The sequence below is a fragment of the Branchiostoma lanceolatum genome, chromosome 6 (assembly GCF_035083965.1).
Source record: "Branchiostoma lanceolatum isolate klBraLanc5 chromosome 6, klBraLanc5.hap2, whole genome shotgun sequence".
NCBI lineage: Eukaryota > Metazoa > Chordata > Leptocardii > Amphioxiformes > Branchiostomatidae > Branchiostoma > Branchiostoma lanceolatum.
In genome coordinates, this window is record NC_089727.1 from 23,195,927 (window position 1) to 23,209,147 (window position 13,221).

The following is a 13,221-nucleotide window of genomic DNA, read 5'->3' on the forward strand; positions in this document are numbered from 1 at the left end:
TCTTACTTGCCCGATCGGGCAAGTGGGGGAGGATATCCACTTGCCCGAACAGCACTTTCACTTGCCCCTGGCAATCGGGCAACCATACTTGTTCAACCCTGGCTCTCATGTAATGGTAACGTTAAAAAAAATTGGACCAATGGGAACCTTGGAAAAATGGGGTAGTACATGCATATGTCATGGATATGAATGACCTGGGTTATGCGGTAAATGAAGCCATTGATTGTTCCGCGTCATCTGGCTATATCACCATAGGCTTGTGTTTTTAAAAGAAATATCCAAGCAATGGAGATAAATGGATGCGACTTCATGTACCATGATATTAAGATTTGAATGTAAAGTAAAGCAGCTACATGTATCAACATCAACATATTAAAGATAATCACACCCACTATCCACTTTATCGTTAGTGTAAAAGTTTGCCTATAGTAGCTGTTTCATGGTTTGCACTGTGCATTTGCAAGGTGAAAGGTAAAGGCCCCTAGCTTGTTAAATGTTCTTGTCTTAGATTAGACTATGCCTAATACATGTCCAGACTTGCCTCAAGGGCCTTGAACTTATTATCCTCAATGCATCACATATCAGTATGGACAAATGTACAGTCACTGTACATGTGTCACCTAAGATTCACTGTATGTATGACAGCCCTAATTAGAATTCATTTTGTTGAATAAAAAACACAATGATGGAATTATACTTTTTGTGTTGCAGAAGGATGATGTCTGACTTGTTTGGGACAATGGAACCTGAGTTGCACAACTTCATCAACTTTGCTGACAAGATGGATCCCTAGTGAGTCTCAGTACTGCATGTAGTGATATAGATTGATTAGAAGCAATTTTCATGGACTATTTCGGTATTTTACCACTCATCTGTACTCTTTGCAAAACTGATTAATTTGTACACCTGAGGTTCTACATATCTTTTTTAACCCCAAACTGTTTAACATACCTGGTATTTCACCAAATGACCTGAACTTTGGTACCAGCCAGGGTAGAGTCCATTCCAAGTCACCAAGAGGGTTGTTATTGTCATAATTTACAAATGTTTTCAATCTATTGTAATTATTTGTGAGAGATTTTATACTTTAGAAATATTTTGAATGTGATTTCAACTTTATAAATATTCCTCCGGTTTTCTAAAACTTTATAAATATTCCTCATGTAGAATATGATATTTCTAACAGTTTCTAAATAATGATAACAGCATTCTACCATTATTTACAATTCTTTACAATTTGTAACCATTTTCTACCATTATTTGTAACATCTTTATAAATAGGTCAGAGGGCTGTGAAGAAAGCAATTCACACATCATTACGAAGTATAGGCTGGGAAGAATGGTCTCCACAAGGACCCAACAGTGGCCTGCAGTGAAATCTAAAGATATACAAAAGCAGACAGAAGGGCTGGATTAGCACCTAAATTTATGGGGGCAATCACCATTCTACCATTATCTACCATTTCCTACCATTTTTTGTTAATATTTCTAAACCTGAAAGAATCATATATTAGATGTTCAGAAATTATTCCAAATAAAGAGATGTTTGTGCAGTAACTTTCAAAATGTGTCTAAACTATCTAACTGAATTTTAATGAATAAAAATTTTCATATTCAATCTTTTAGAAAAATTTAGAACTATTGTTGTTCAGATATTCTTTTATCAGAAATAATTCAAAATTATTAAAAATATCATTCAAAAACCCTCTTGGTGTCTTGGAATGGACTCTAGTTTGGGAACATGTGCCTAGAGCTCTATCTTCATTTTTTTAATTAGGCGAAAATGGTATTGAAATGGGATACACAGTTGGTTCCATGGTTCAACCGTTGGTTCTTTGGTACCCCTGCTCATCCTGTGTTAGTCTCTACCAGACTAACTACGCCAGGGTTTCACTTGTAGGCCCTAAATGGGCAAAATGTGATCTTCACTGTGGACTGACTGGCTAATTATTTCTTTTTCTGCCGAATTCTACGATTCAGACGCCCGTAAGAGGGCCTGGTGGAGGCTAATCCTGTGTAAACCATATGACACAAAATGACTTTTGTTTTCATTAGTGTCAGCTCAGTTACATGTAGCTCAGTTAGTTAAATGCTCTATACCCTCAAAGAAGATTCTTTTTTCTTTTTGAACATCCATCTTGTATGTACATCGCTTTAATTTGTATTGCAAACAGGACATCGTATAGGTTTGAAACCCGGCTTTGGGATTTTTTAACATCCATTCAATATATACATGTATAATTGATAAGTCTAGCTCAGTCGCCCGTCAAACGACAGCCCCATCTTGATTAGGACAACCTTGATTCAGAGAAGTCGTCTCACAAAAAATAATTGCAATACAGATTTTGTCAAGAAACTACTCAAATTGAGAAATGCACACTTTCACTGCTAAAAGTACATGTAACTAGGGCTGAGAGTGCAAATTTTGTAGAAGTGGCTACTTATGCAGTTACAATTCTATAAACATGTGCAGGCAGTGTGTCTAACTCCTGTGACAGCTATAGTAACAACGCTGATAAGAAAAGGTACAAAATTTGATATTCTTAAAGGTGAAGGTTGTGCCGTAGGCTTTGTGAGACTGTATGAGCAGTGGGTTGAAAAAGATTAAAAACTTTCACAGAACATTAGTCACAGTAGACAGTGGCATTGTGTTGGTGAAAAGGGTATGGGACTACCTTCACTTTTACAATGTGCCTATAGACAGGTGGTCACTCTACTCAGGATTCTTGATCCTTCAAGTTGGATCAATGGAAAAAATATTTCTAAGGGAATACCAACAAGTGGCTACATGATGACCAGCACTATTTTGCCACTGGTAAAGGTTTGACTGTGTACAAGACAGTGTACATAATATTATATTATGCATAATATAATATAATAATTATGTTTGGTTGATTATTGGGAAGAAAATAAAAGCTTAGCTGCTGATTTTAAATGTGAGTTGTGACATTTAATTCATCAATATATGACATCGACTGTCTAGAACTCACAATAATTGACTTTAATCTAATTCTATTCTACAAGTTTTTAAACATTAAGTGAAAAGTTCTTTAAAAGTTGTGACATTTTTGTATGTCCTACTTAAAGGGAGGAATGATCTTCTGTAATTACAGTAACTCTATGTACATGCTGGTAAAGATCAGTGCTGTAGTGATGGGGATGGAGGAGAAGGATGCAGGATCTAACCTGGCAACAACGCTGGCCACATCAGTTGTAATCGTCAAGAGAAACTTTGACAAATTAATCGTAAGTGCAGCACATTTATCATGTCAATGTGGTTGATAATTTGTTTTTCTGTAGGCTTGTTTGTTTTTTCTCCTTCTTCTCTTTTTCTGGTAGAGAAAGAGCAAGAAAATATTATTATACGACGATAGTTGACGCAAAATGGTATTTGTCCCCTGCGATATACCCAGCATGCAATCTGATCTGTGTGTCAAAATGTAGATCAGATTTGCAGCCTATTGTAGATTATTGAAAATGTACAACATACATTGTGAGCCTGGTATCCATCCTATTCCAACTCTGGTTCCCTCCTGTAACTTTCCTGCTGAATAGTCTAGTAAACATTATCAGAGAAATGATTTCTTACTGGCTCCGAATCACATGGTCCTTGTAATTATAATGGTATGAATTGGTTGAGACAAGCATTCGGAAGTCCCTATGAATGTTACAATGGGAATGGGGGCCAAACTGTTCTGCATGGAAGCAGTTGTTGAAGCAAACTGTAGCTAGAGTTGGATGGATCCTTGTCTACTGTAGGTCATACTGAAATTACTTACTGGTTGTTTCTAATTGAAATTCATCCACAGCAAGCCAAGATTCAGAGCATTGAAGAGATCAAAGTCCCAAAGAACAAGCGATGTGGTATCCTGCCATTTGTGTCTAGTTTTGAGGTAAATGACATTTTATCACATTCAGTACCTACTGCATTGTTACAAGGTTTGTATCAAAATGATTATAGGACTGCCTCAGGCCAATTTAATTTCTTAAAAAAATAAATTAAAAAAATTTGTTAACCAAGAAATTAAATTGGTGTGGCCTCATCAGTGTCTAAGAAAAGAAAAGAAGTTACGGTAATAACCATAACAAGACTTAGTATTAAACATAACTGAATGCTTTATTGTGTGTAAAGTACAACCCCCCCCCAAAAAAAAGCGGAACAATATTTTGGGTTCTCTGTGCATCAGAGATGAATGGTCCTGTATTGTATATAGCTGGATATTCAAAGCACATAAACAGTCAAGGCCAGGGCTTGAAATAGCACCAGCATAGATAATTTATGCAAGTTAATGCAAGCATAATTGGAGTTGTGCTACATTGTACACTTTTCTAATAATTATGTTCTCAGTATACTACTAACGGGGTTGCCCTAACTTATGACGCGCCCTAACATGTGACGGATTTTTTAGTGATCTTATTATGCATAAGTACGCCGTGTTTGTGTCCACTGACTATGCTCATAAGGAAGGTAAATAAACCAAGTTCATGCACATAATTGTTATTTGCATTCAAAACATATGTGTACATATTCATTGCTTATTTTGTCAAGAATAGTATTTTGACAATAATGATGGCAATGCTGAGTAGAGGGTCAGTGCGTAGCTAGACGGTCCGGCACCTAAATGTACGACCTGTGCCAAGCAGATATACAACTATCATACACATAAGAAATATAACTTCATAGAACACAAAAAAATTGGGTCTTTAAGTTTTTGTTGAGAAGAAAACCGACCAAAGAAAACAACGTAAACATCGCTGCCGTCTGGCCACGTTGTTTCCTGCCATTATTTTGGGCCGCGATGGTGTCGGACGGCGATTCAACGCACAGCTTTGTAACGCTCTAACATGTGATTGGTACCGTCTATGAAAAGGAAAGTAGATACAGAGATGGCGAAGATATTTCCCAATAAGTAGACGGAGTATTGTTGATGTAAGCGGTGTCGTTTTTTCGTAATGATTTTGTAAGTTGGGTCGCATGCAAGACGTACGTCAGGCCGCGCGCAAAGTGCGTAGTAGCCTATTTCCCGTGAAAACATGAGCTAGGATGCGCTAGATATAGCCCTTCTCACATGACGTTATAGAAGTGCACACAGTCAAAATTTTCCGGTGAAAAGAAAGCTGTAATATAGCAGACTTCAAGCCTTATTTACATTTCCCTAACTTCATCACCAACTTCCGAAGAGAGCAAAATTACGAAAGCGTAATAAGTTAGGCACACTAATAGTATCTGGCGTAGCACTAAATCAGAAGGTACATACGGTGAAAACGTCTCACAGCGTCTTCCGCATGTAACTCGGAGCGTGAAGGGCCCATGAACAGTATGAATACATTTCTTGTTCAAGTATGGTCTTTAGATGAATGTGTTCAAAATTTATTCATTCAAACATGACCATTCTCTGACAACCAGCAATGGAGCGCCGTGAGTTCGAGCGCATAAAAAAACGTTATAGGTTTGAGCACCCCCCGTTATGTGTGGATTTTTTTTCTCCTTTATCAGTGAAATTTTATGACAAGTCATGATAAACAACTGAAATGGATCAGAAATTTTCAACTGTCCAAATCCTGTCTTTCTTAAGGAATGAGCAATCCACCGCAATGTCAAGAACAATGTCATGTGACTTGGTGAACAGTGGATCATAAGTTGCAGAAAGTTAGTACATGTACCCCCTGCACCTGGCTCTGTTAGGGATGGCTGTAAGACCCTGATGTAAACTGGCTCTTTTATTCCTCTAAGACTTGGTTCTGTGTGCATGATTCTTACTTTGTCCATTGTGACCGAGGGTCCAGGAGACTGTATAATATTGTGTTGTGACAGTTCCGAGCTTGTTGAGCCTGGGTGCTTATGTTGAAGGAACCTGGTCTGTAGTGATCTCTCAGTCTCTCCAATGTACATGTATGTCTCGAGCCTCAAATTTTATGTTTTGTCCTTGGTGCTACACAATTGAAATGGTTTCTAAATGATAGCAGTTTGAGTCGTCTAAAATATCTAAAAATTCATAAGCAGATCAGTTCAGGTGTGATCTGCCTGGTGCAGGATGGTAATTTTGCATGTTTCCTTCATCAGACCAGGTATGCAGAAGTATTTTGAACCCTGATCAGGTTTTTGTTGGAAGGTAATTCAATTATGACTGACAATGATGCCACGGAGAAAAAAAAGCTTTTGAAAAGCAAACAGTGCTTATAATCATTGTGTCGTTGAAAGTCTAGATATCAATGCTTTCTGCTTTTATGGCGTGTAAAGTTAAAACAAACAATATTTTTCTTCAGCCACTGTGCTGGGTTCTGAACTGGTCACCATGAACACTGTGACCCCACAATTCTCAAAATGGCAAAACGTTTGATTCTGAAGAACAATTTTTTGCATGGTATGATGTTCAATACCAGAAGGATGACTGTATATTTGGTGCAAATGTGTAGTACTACATATACTAGGTGTATGTTATATGGATGAATTTAATCTTTTTTAATCTAGAATATTGTATTTTGGTTTCATACAATCTTTTAACCAACACTACTCTATAATGTTTTCTTTAGGAATTTGCAGAGTTAGCGGAGACTATCTTCAAAGGCTCGGAGAGGAGGGCGGACTTAGACAAGGCGTACGGTAGGATGGTGCGCACCATCTTCGACAACGTGGAGAGGGTCGGCCTGGAACATCAGAAGACTCCTCAAGATGTCGTTCTGTTTGGTAAGGAGGAGCAGCAATCATGATTGGCTTGGACTCAAGAACATGAATTCACATTGCAAATTATATACATGTGTGTGACATAATTGTATGGATTAGCCATGAAAAAGCTTAAGGGGTTAACGAATTGGCAGCAAAGTTTTGACCAATTTGAAATTAGAAATCCAATTAGACAAGGAAAATTGAGATTAAGATGATACATTGTATCATGGCTTTTTGCTTGGAAGTAAATTGAAGAAAAGAATTTCCAGGAGGAAAATCAAGCTGAAAGTGACCTATTAACTTCATTTAGTTGTCATGTATAATAGTCTGAAAAACATTCAGATGCTGGTTTAATCTAATTTGACTTCAATTTCATAGTGCAGTAACCAGTTTGATTTTTATTCTATTTCAGAAAACTATCATCATTTGAATGGTAAGTCTTTTTATTCTTTGTTTCAGATAGTATATTATGCTAGAATCGGAAAAAAAGGTTACCATGGAATGTAGTGTTGGGAATGTCATCAGTTAAGGGTTAATGACCTGCCCCACGCCCGTCCTTGAGTCATGAGTTTAAATGATGGTAGGTATGACTAAGACAAACTTTACACCTTCTGTGACAGATGATCATGCCAGCACTGCACTGCCAAAATCAACTGCTATGTCCGTCTGAAGCCCTTGCCGAGTCGCTGTGTGCTTTCTGACTTGCTGTCCGTAAAGTCGCTGGAGTTTCCATTACTGCAGCAGTATGTGACTATTGCTCTGCCGCAAACTTGAAACTACAGACAACACTCCATTTCATCCTTCACATGAAATTGAATCTCCACGAACTTTTAAATACATTTACAGTAATAAGACTAAGTTCTATTGAGTACAGCAAGTTGTCAGCCAAAGCGTAATGCCACCTTTGGCACTGCCTTCAACAGGCGTGCATCTCTCTATGGTGCCGGCACGCAGGGTGACCAGACCGGGACCTCCCATACGATCGCTATCAAATGAATGTAATTGTCAAATGGAGACCGTCTTCTTTTGTTCCTTAAGACAATTTCAAACATATTTGGCGGTATTGCTCCCTTACACACTCATGCAGCTATTGGCTCATTTGTACCATGTTTGCACATCTTTTTAGTTAAATCCTCGACAATGTTTGACAAATCTTTGTGACGATGTGCCGTGCAGAACTGCGAAGTCTTTAACAATTATTTTAGTAGAGTTAATAGGAACCGTTCAGGGATTTGGGGATTCCGTGAAATTGACCGAAGTGTGTGTTAATTTTTGTGCTGCAATTAATTATGAGTGGCTTCTACTGTACCATTATGATAATAAGACTTAATTGTGTAAAGACTAGGGGTGGGTACCGTGTACCGGTACAAAACCGGTATTTCCTAATGGACCGGTCCAAAAAAAAGGTCCGTAAAAAATCAGTGGACCGGCCTATGGACCGATTAGAAAATTCATAGTGCCAGGCGGCCACATAACTGGTCTAAGAAAATACAAAACAGCAGATTTAACTTCGTTTTCGAAGACGTTAGCTGTGAATCATACCTAGAAACACTTAAAGGATTAGTAAACAGACGGCGAGAAGAGTATAATTATAATTTTGAGACAAAGTGCAAACCTAAGAAATTATATCGTTCCAGACATGACGTTTGGAGACTTTTGCGTGTGTCTCGCTCTCCAAAATATGATGTACTGCGACACTACTATAATCAGGTACAGGTACAGGTCTGGACCTGGACCTGACCCTCTGGACCTGGACCTGGACCGGACCTGAATTGTTTGTACCGGTACCCACCCCTAGTAAAGACTAGTCTTTGAAGTGGTATGTCAAATAAAGATTTCAAAGATGACTTGTCAACCCCATCTTTAGTTATAGTATTTTATCATTGATTATGCAAATTAGGTCTTCATTTACATAGCTGATTTGACTTTGTATTCAATTTTTCTCTCTTTCTCAGTTACTCATCACATGTTTGAGAGTCCTATCATGAAATGCAGCCGACATATAAACTTTCCTCATGATTATGGAAATTAGATGCTGATTTGCATGATTAGTATCTAATCGTGTAAATCATCACGCTATCCACAATCATGCTATCCACATGCCAAAAATCATCCCCTTCTTGAGCTATTCTCTTACAAAGTCTCAAGCAAAACCTGCTCCTGCAGTTCCCAAAAAAGCCGCTAGGGGGCCCAAACCTACACCACTTACTCTCTGGCCCAAGAGCTACATGTATCTACCACTCAAAAAATCATGACCATGGCATGTCCAGAACACGAGATATCAAAACAGGAAGTTCTGCTGCAGTACCATAACAAGGCCATAGGGGGTAGAACTCTTATCATTTCCAGGTCTCATCAAGATCTACATTTTGTATATTATGTACCCACATAGTTTACCAAATATCAATACAATCCACACAGGCCTTCTCGTGTTATATATAAACTATATATGCTGGTCTTCTACCTTACATGCATACATACACAGTCACATACAAACGCTACCGAAAATATATCCTTCTTGTTAAATATTTTGTCCAGCCCAGACTTATGAAACCTGTGAATGTAATATTTTAAAACCTGTTCCAGCTGTTTTTGCGAGACTGAAGATCACCTGTCTGGAGACGGAGAAGAAAGAAGCACGGCACAAGTACAAGCAGCATCTGGATGCATACGTAATCAACTGGCTCGGACACCCCATGGAAAAACTAAATGTAGGTACCAAGAAACGCACCCCCACAAGGTTGCAGAACGTCGGTGTTTATTCCTGACCCCTGTGGTCTATGATGTGGTGATGTAAAATAGACTGGGTAGAAACTCATATGAGGGACAGCCATGCATGCCATTATGAAATATGCTATCTTGGAGACAGTATGATTTGGATTCTAAATTCCGAGTTTTTCCAGTCTGTGTTCAAATGATTGTGCCTAGTATTAAAAAAAATTAAACATAATTGTCTTTCAGGGTGAGTCAGCTGCTGCTCAGGTCGCCTCCACAGATCTGGAGCGCCAATTTACAAAATGTAGAAGGTGTCAGAATTACACAGAAAGCACTTTCTTTAAATTTTGTAAATTGTACCTTAAACTCAAAACATTGAAATTCAATATAATTTTTGCTATCAATAGATAAGTTTTACTGCCTCTGTGGGCCTTACATGTAACTAGTACGTTTATGTACAAATTCCTGTAGGGCAAATGCTGTGCATTTCCAACATCATAAACATGACTGTGATAGATGATTCATATTATTTTAGGTGACAGAACAATTTTTGACACATTGCAAAATAATGCAGTCTTGAAAGAAATTTTTTGAAGCTGACAGAAAGTAATCATAACAGTCTCAAATTTACTTTATAATAAAGGCTTGGAGAGGCAAAGCACTTGAGTTGAAGTTAGATGATTTGTTTTTGTACAACGCCTGACAAATTTGATTTCATGGAAGACATCCTCTGGTAACCCCAAAATCTCATGGGGAACAGAAAGTCATGTCGCTCATATTGTAATGAACGCTTCATGCTGTGCATATTTTTCAAACTCTGTGTAACATTTAAGAATAACTCCTATCTTGCTCCATACAGAGCTCACAAACAAAAATAAGTATGACTTACAGAAAATTTTTGAAATTTGTGGCCTGTCTTGCTAGCCTTGTATTCATCCTATTCTGGCCCTGGTTTGCTCCTGTGATCACTCCCACAGAATAGTCCGGCCCCTGTTCACGATGAAATGTTGATCCAAACATCCTGCATGCATTTATTTCGGGAATTGAATTGAATCAAGCTTTTGGATGCTTGTTTGAACCCCCAGAGATGGCAGACATTCCCCCCCTTACCCATAATGCACAGACAAAAGAGCAACATTTGAGAGGTATCAAATGGCAATGCTACGTTTTGGACAAATGTGTTGACTGCCACTCGAAGAGAGTATGGCAAGTCTACTTGTGCAAATGTCATGTACATGACTATATATATTCAATTTGATAATGTGAATTGCTGAAACACAAGTCAGACAGACAAACAGGACACAAGCGAAAAACAATAGAGTAACTTAAAAGTTTGCTCCCTTGGGGTGAAGTACATGACATTGTGTAATAAGCCATGTGTATTCTTTTGTTGTTGTTTTCTTTTACAAAACAACAGAGTTTCTATGAAACTAGTTTTTACATTTGTATGTACCAATGTCAGTCACCAAAACATGGCTTTGCACATCTAACGTTATGACTTGATTTTGAAAATTCATCAGAATATTTACAAGAATATTACAAATTTAAAACATCTGTAAGAGAATTTACGACAAGAACAGCAGACGTGCAGACATGAAACTTGACATGTTGTGTGTCCTGTATGATCGATGTGTGTACAGGTACAATGTAGATGAAATGCTCTCACTTACTCTGTTTCCAGCACTTTTTTGAGGGGATTGAGGCACGTGTGGCGCAGGGTGTGAAGGCAGAAGAGGTCGGATATCAGCTGGCTTTCAGTAAACAGGAGCTGAGGAAAGTCATCAAGGAGTATCCCATGAAGGAGGTACGTTCTTCAATACTGAGTCTCATACTCTTATACAAAAAAATGCATCAATAGCTCACCCAAATTGCAATCCGCAAGCTCTGAGGCACATTTTTGGCAGTAACACAGCCGGTGTCCTCTTGATCCTTGTCCTTTTATGGTGGCATCGTGTGGCACAATCGGTAGGGTGTTTCGCCCACAAACGAGAGGTCCTGGGGTCGAAACCGCCGATATGCCCCGATGTTTTGCCCCTGGGAGAGGCACTTTACACGACTTTCCTCACTTCACTCAGGTGTAAATGAGTACCTAGCTTCGGTTAGGGACATCCCTCGGATAGGACGTTAAACGCTCGTTCTCAATGAAATGTGCAAAATAGCGATTTTTAGGTTAAAAAAATTGATCAGCTCATTTTCCAAGCACATCTACATGTACCTCATTTTTTAGGTAAACATCTTTTATGATTCCCAAAATATGGCAGGTAATTTGTCACTGGAAGTTACCGAAAATTTCTGAGCTTTGATTAGATGTACTTGGAGTTTACCAAGATTTTTTGCGACAAAAATCATGAACATTCAGTTAATCAAATATGTCAAGTTTGGAGCTTTCATATCGTGACATCACCTTCAAAACCTATAGTTGAAGAGTCAGTGTCTCTGGTGATACTGGTGTCTCTGTCAAATTTAGTGCCGTGTTGACGATTATAACTGTTTCATTTAGCAATAAGATTTTCTGGAATTGTTTTTGCATTTCGACTTAAAGCAATTTACCAGAGACGCAATCTGATAGTTCTTGCAAAAAGTTCCATCCTCCGTTGATTCGAATTATTTACCTCTTACATGTATATATAGTCTTAAAACATCTATAACATATACAGAAGAAGCCACTTAATTGCACCTCAGATAAACGCACCCAGTAATCAGTAACCAAGTTTTAGTTTCAATTCCTAGTTTCATGGCGGTACATGATTTACGTAAATCGACAACTGCACTCTACGTAATGTAACACAGAAACTGTTATTCCATGAGTGGTATGACGATGTTTCAGAATGCCTCCCCTGTAACATTACGTGTGTTGTAATGCGGTAGATCGCATGGAAAAGTGAAAGAATGCAAAATCAAAACAGTTTCGTAGTCATTTCTTTATTTTCAGCTGAATAATTTTGTCTGTTTTCTTTGTGCTAGTGTTTCTGACTAACAATACTCCCCCTCGCCCATGGTGGTGCGGTCCAGCTGGGCATTTCGCATAATTGCACCAGCCGGATAATTGCACCAAAAACGCAGACAAATGGGTGGTGCAGTTAAGCGGGTTCTACTGTACAATGTTGCGAACTAATACTGCTTAGGAGCAGTAAAGCATTTGGAACGGAGGTGGAATCGGGGAAAAAGTCAAAATCGTGAAAAAGCGTGTTCACCAGACATAAGTCGCCAACTTGAAGTTGTAATTGATCTAGTTCTGATTTCTTGGGACATACGGACTGGCAAACTATACTTATTTAAAGTAAATTAAAGGTAGTTTTCTGCATCATGTGAACTTACAACGTAGATACGGTCAACATATTTCATAATCTGGGCAACTGGGCAGAAATGTCCGCCCATTTGTTTCGTATTTTCCCTCCTGAGCAGGGTGGAGTCACATAAATAAGGAACAAAACACTGATCGTACCAGTGTACTCAGTATATGGCTACTCGTGTACTGAATAAGCATCTTGACCTTTTCACCACGTGGGAGCAATTTCACAACAATTTTTCGAAAACTAGAATTGAATAGCTTGAATATTAGCAAGCCAATTGGTCAGCACACAAGTCACTGCACCTTGGTTCTTTTTTTTTTTTTTTTTTTTTTTTTTTAATATCTTCCCATGGTCCGTAGCCATGGACTTTATTCTTTATTTGCGATGATACAAAGAATCAAGAAATACCTCTCAGTACACACTCTTGCTCAAAAAGTGACGTTATCGTTCCGACATATTTTCCGTACTTATACTTTGAAATAGTGAGTTTTCCAATCAATATCAACATATTTATGTGCTGAAATTTGACAAGGTTATCGAGTTTAT

The 13,221-nt window shown here is 38.3% G+C and overlaps 1 protein-coding gene across 1 annotated transcript in view; it reads left to right on the forward strand.

The window, feature by feature from the left end:
- LOC136437071 (exocyst complex component 1-like) overlaps positions 1-13,221 on the forward strand; it is a 100,523-nt gene that overhangs the window by 65,780 nt on the left and 21,522 nt on the right. The window contains exons 17-23 of the mRNA XM_066431538.1: positions 712-792; positions 3,114-3,246; positions 3,810-3,893; positions 6,535-6,688; positions 7,080-7,100; positions 9,254-9,378; positions 11,064-11,186. Coding sequence (XP_066287635.1) covers positions 712-792; positions 3,114-3,246; positions 3,810-3,893; positions 6,535-6,688; positions 7,080-7,100; positions 9,254-9,378; positions 11,064-11,186 — 721 coding nt within the window. The remainder of the gene's footprint in view (positions 1-711; positions 793-3,113; positions 3,247-3,809; positions 3,894-6,534; positions 6,689-7,079; positions 7,101-9,253; positions 9,379-11,063; positions 11,187-13,221) is intronic.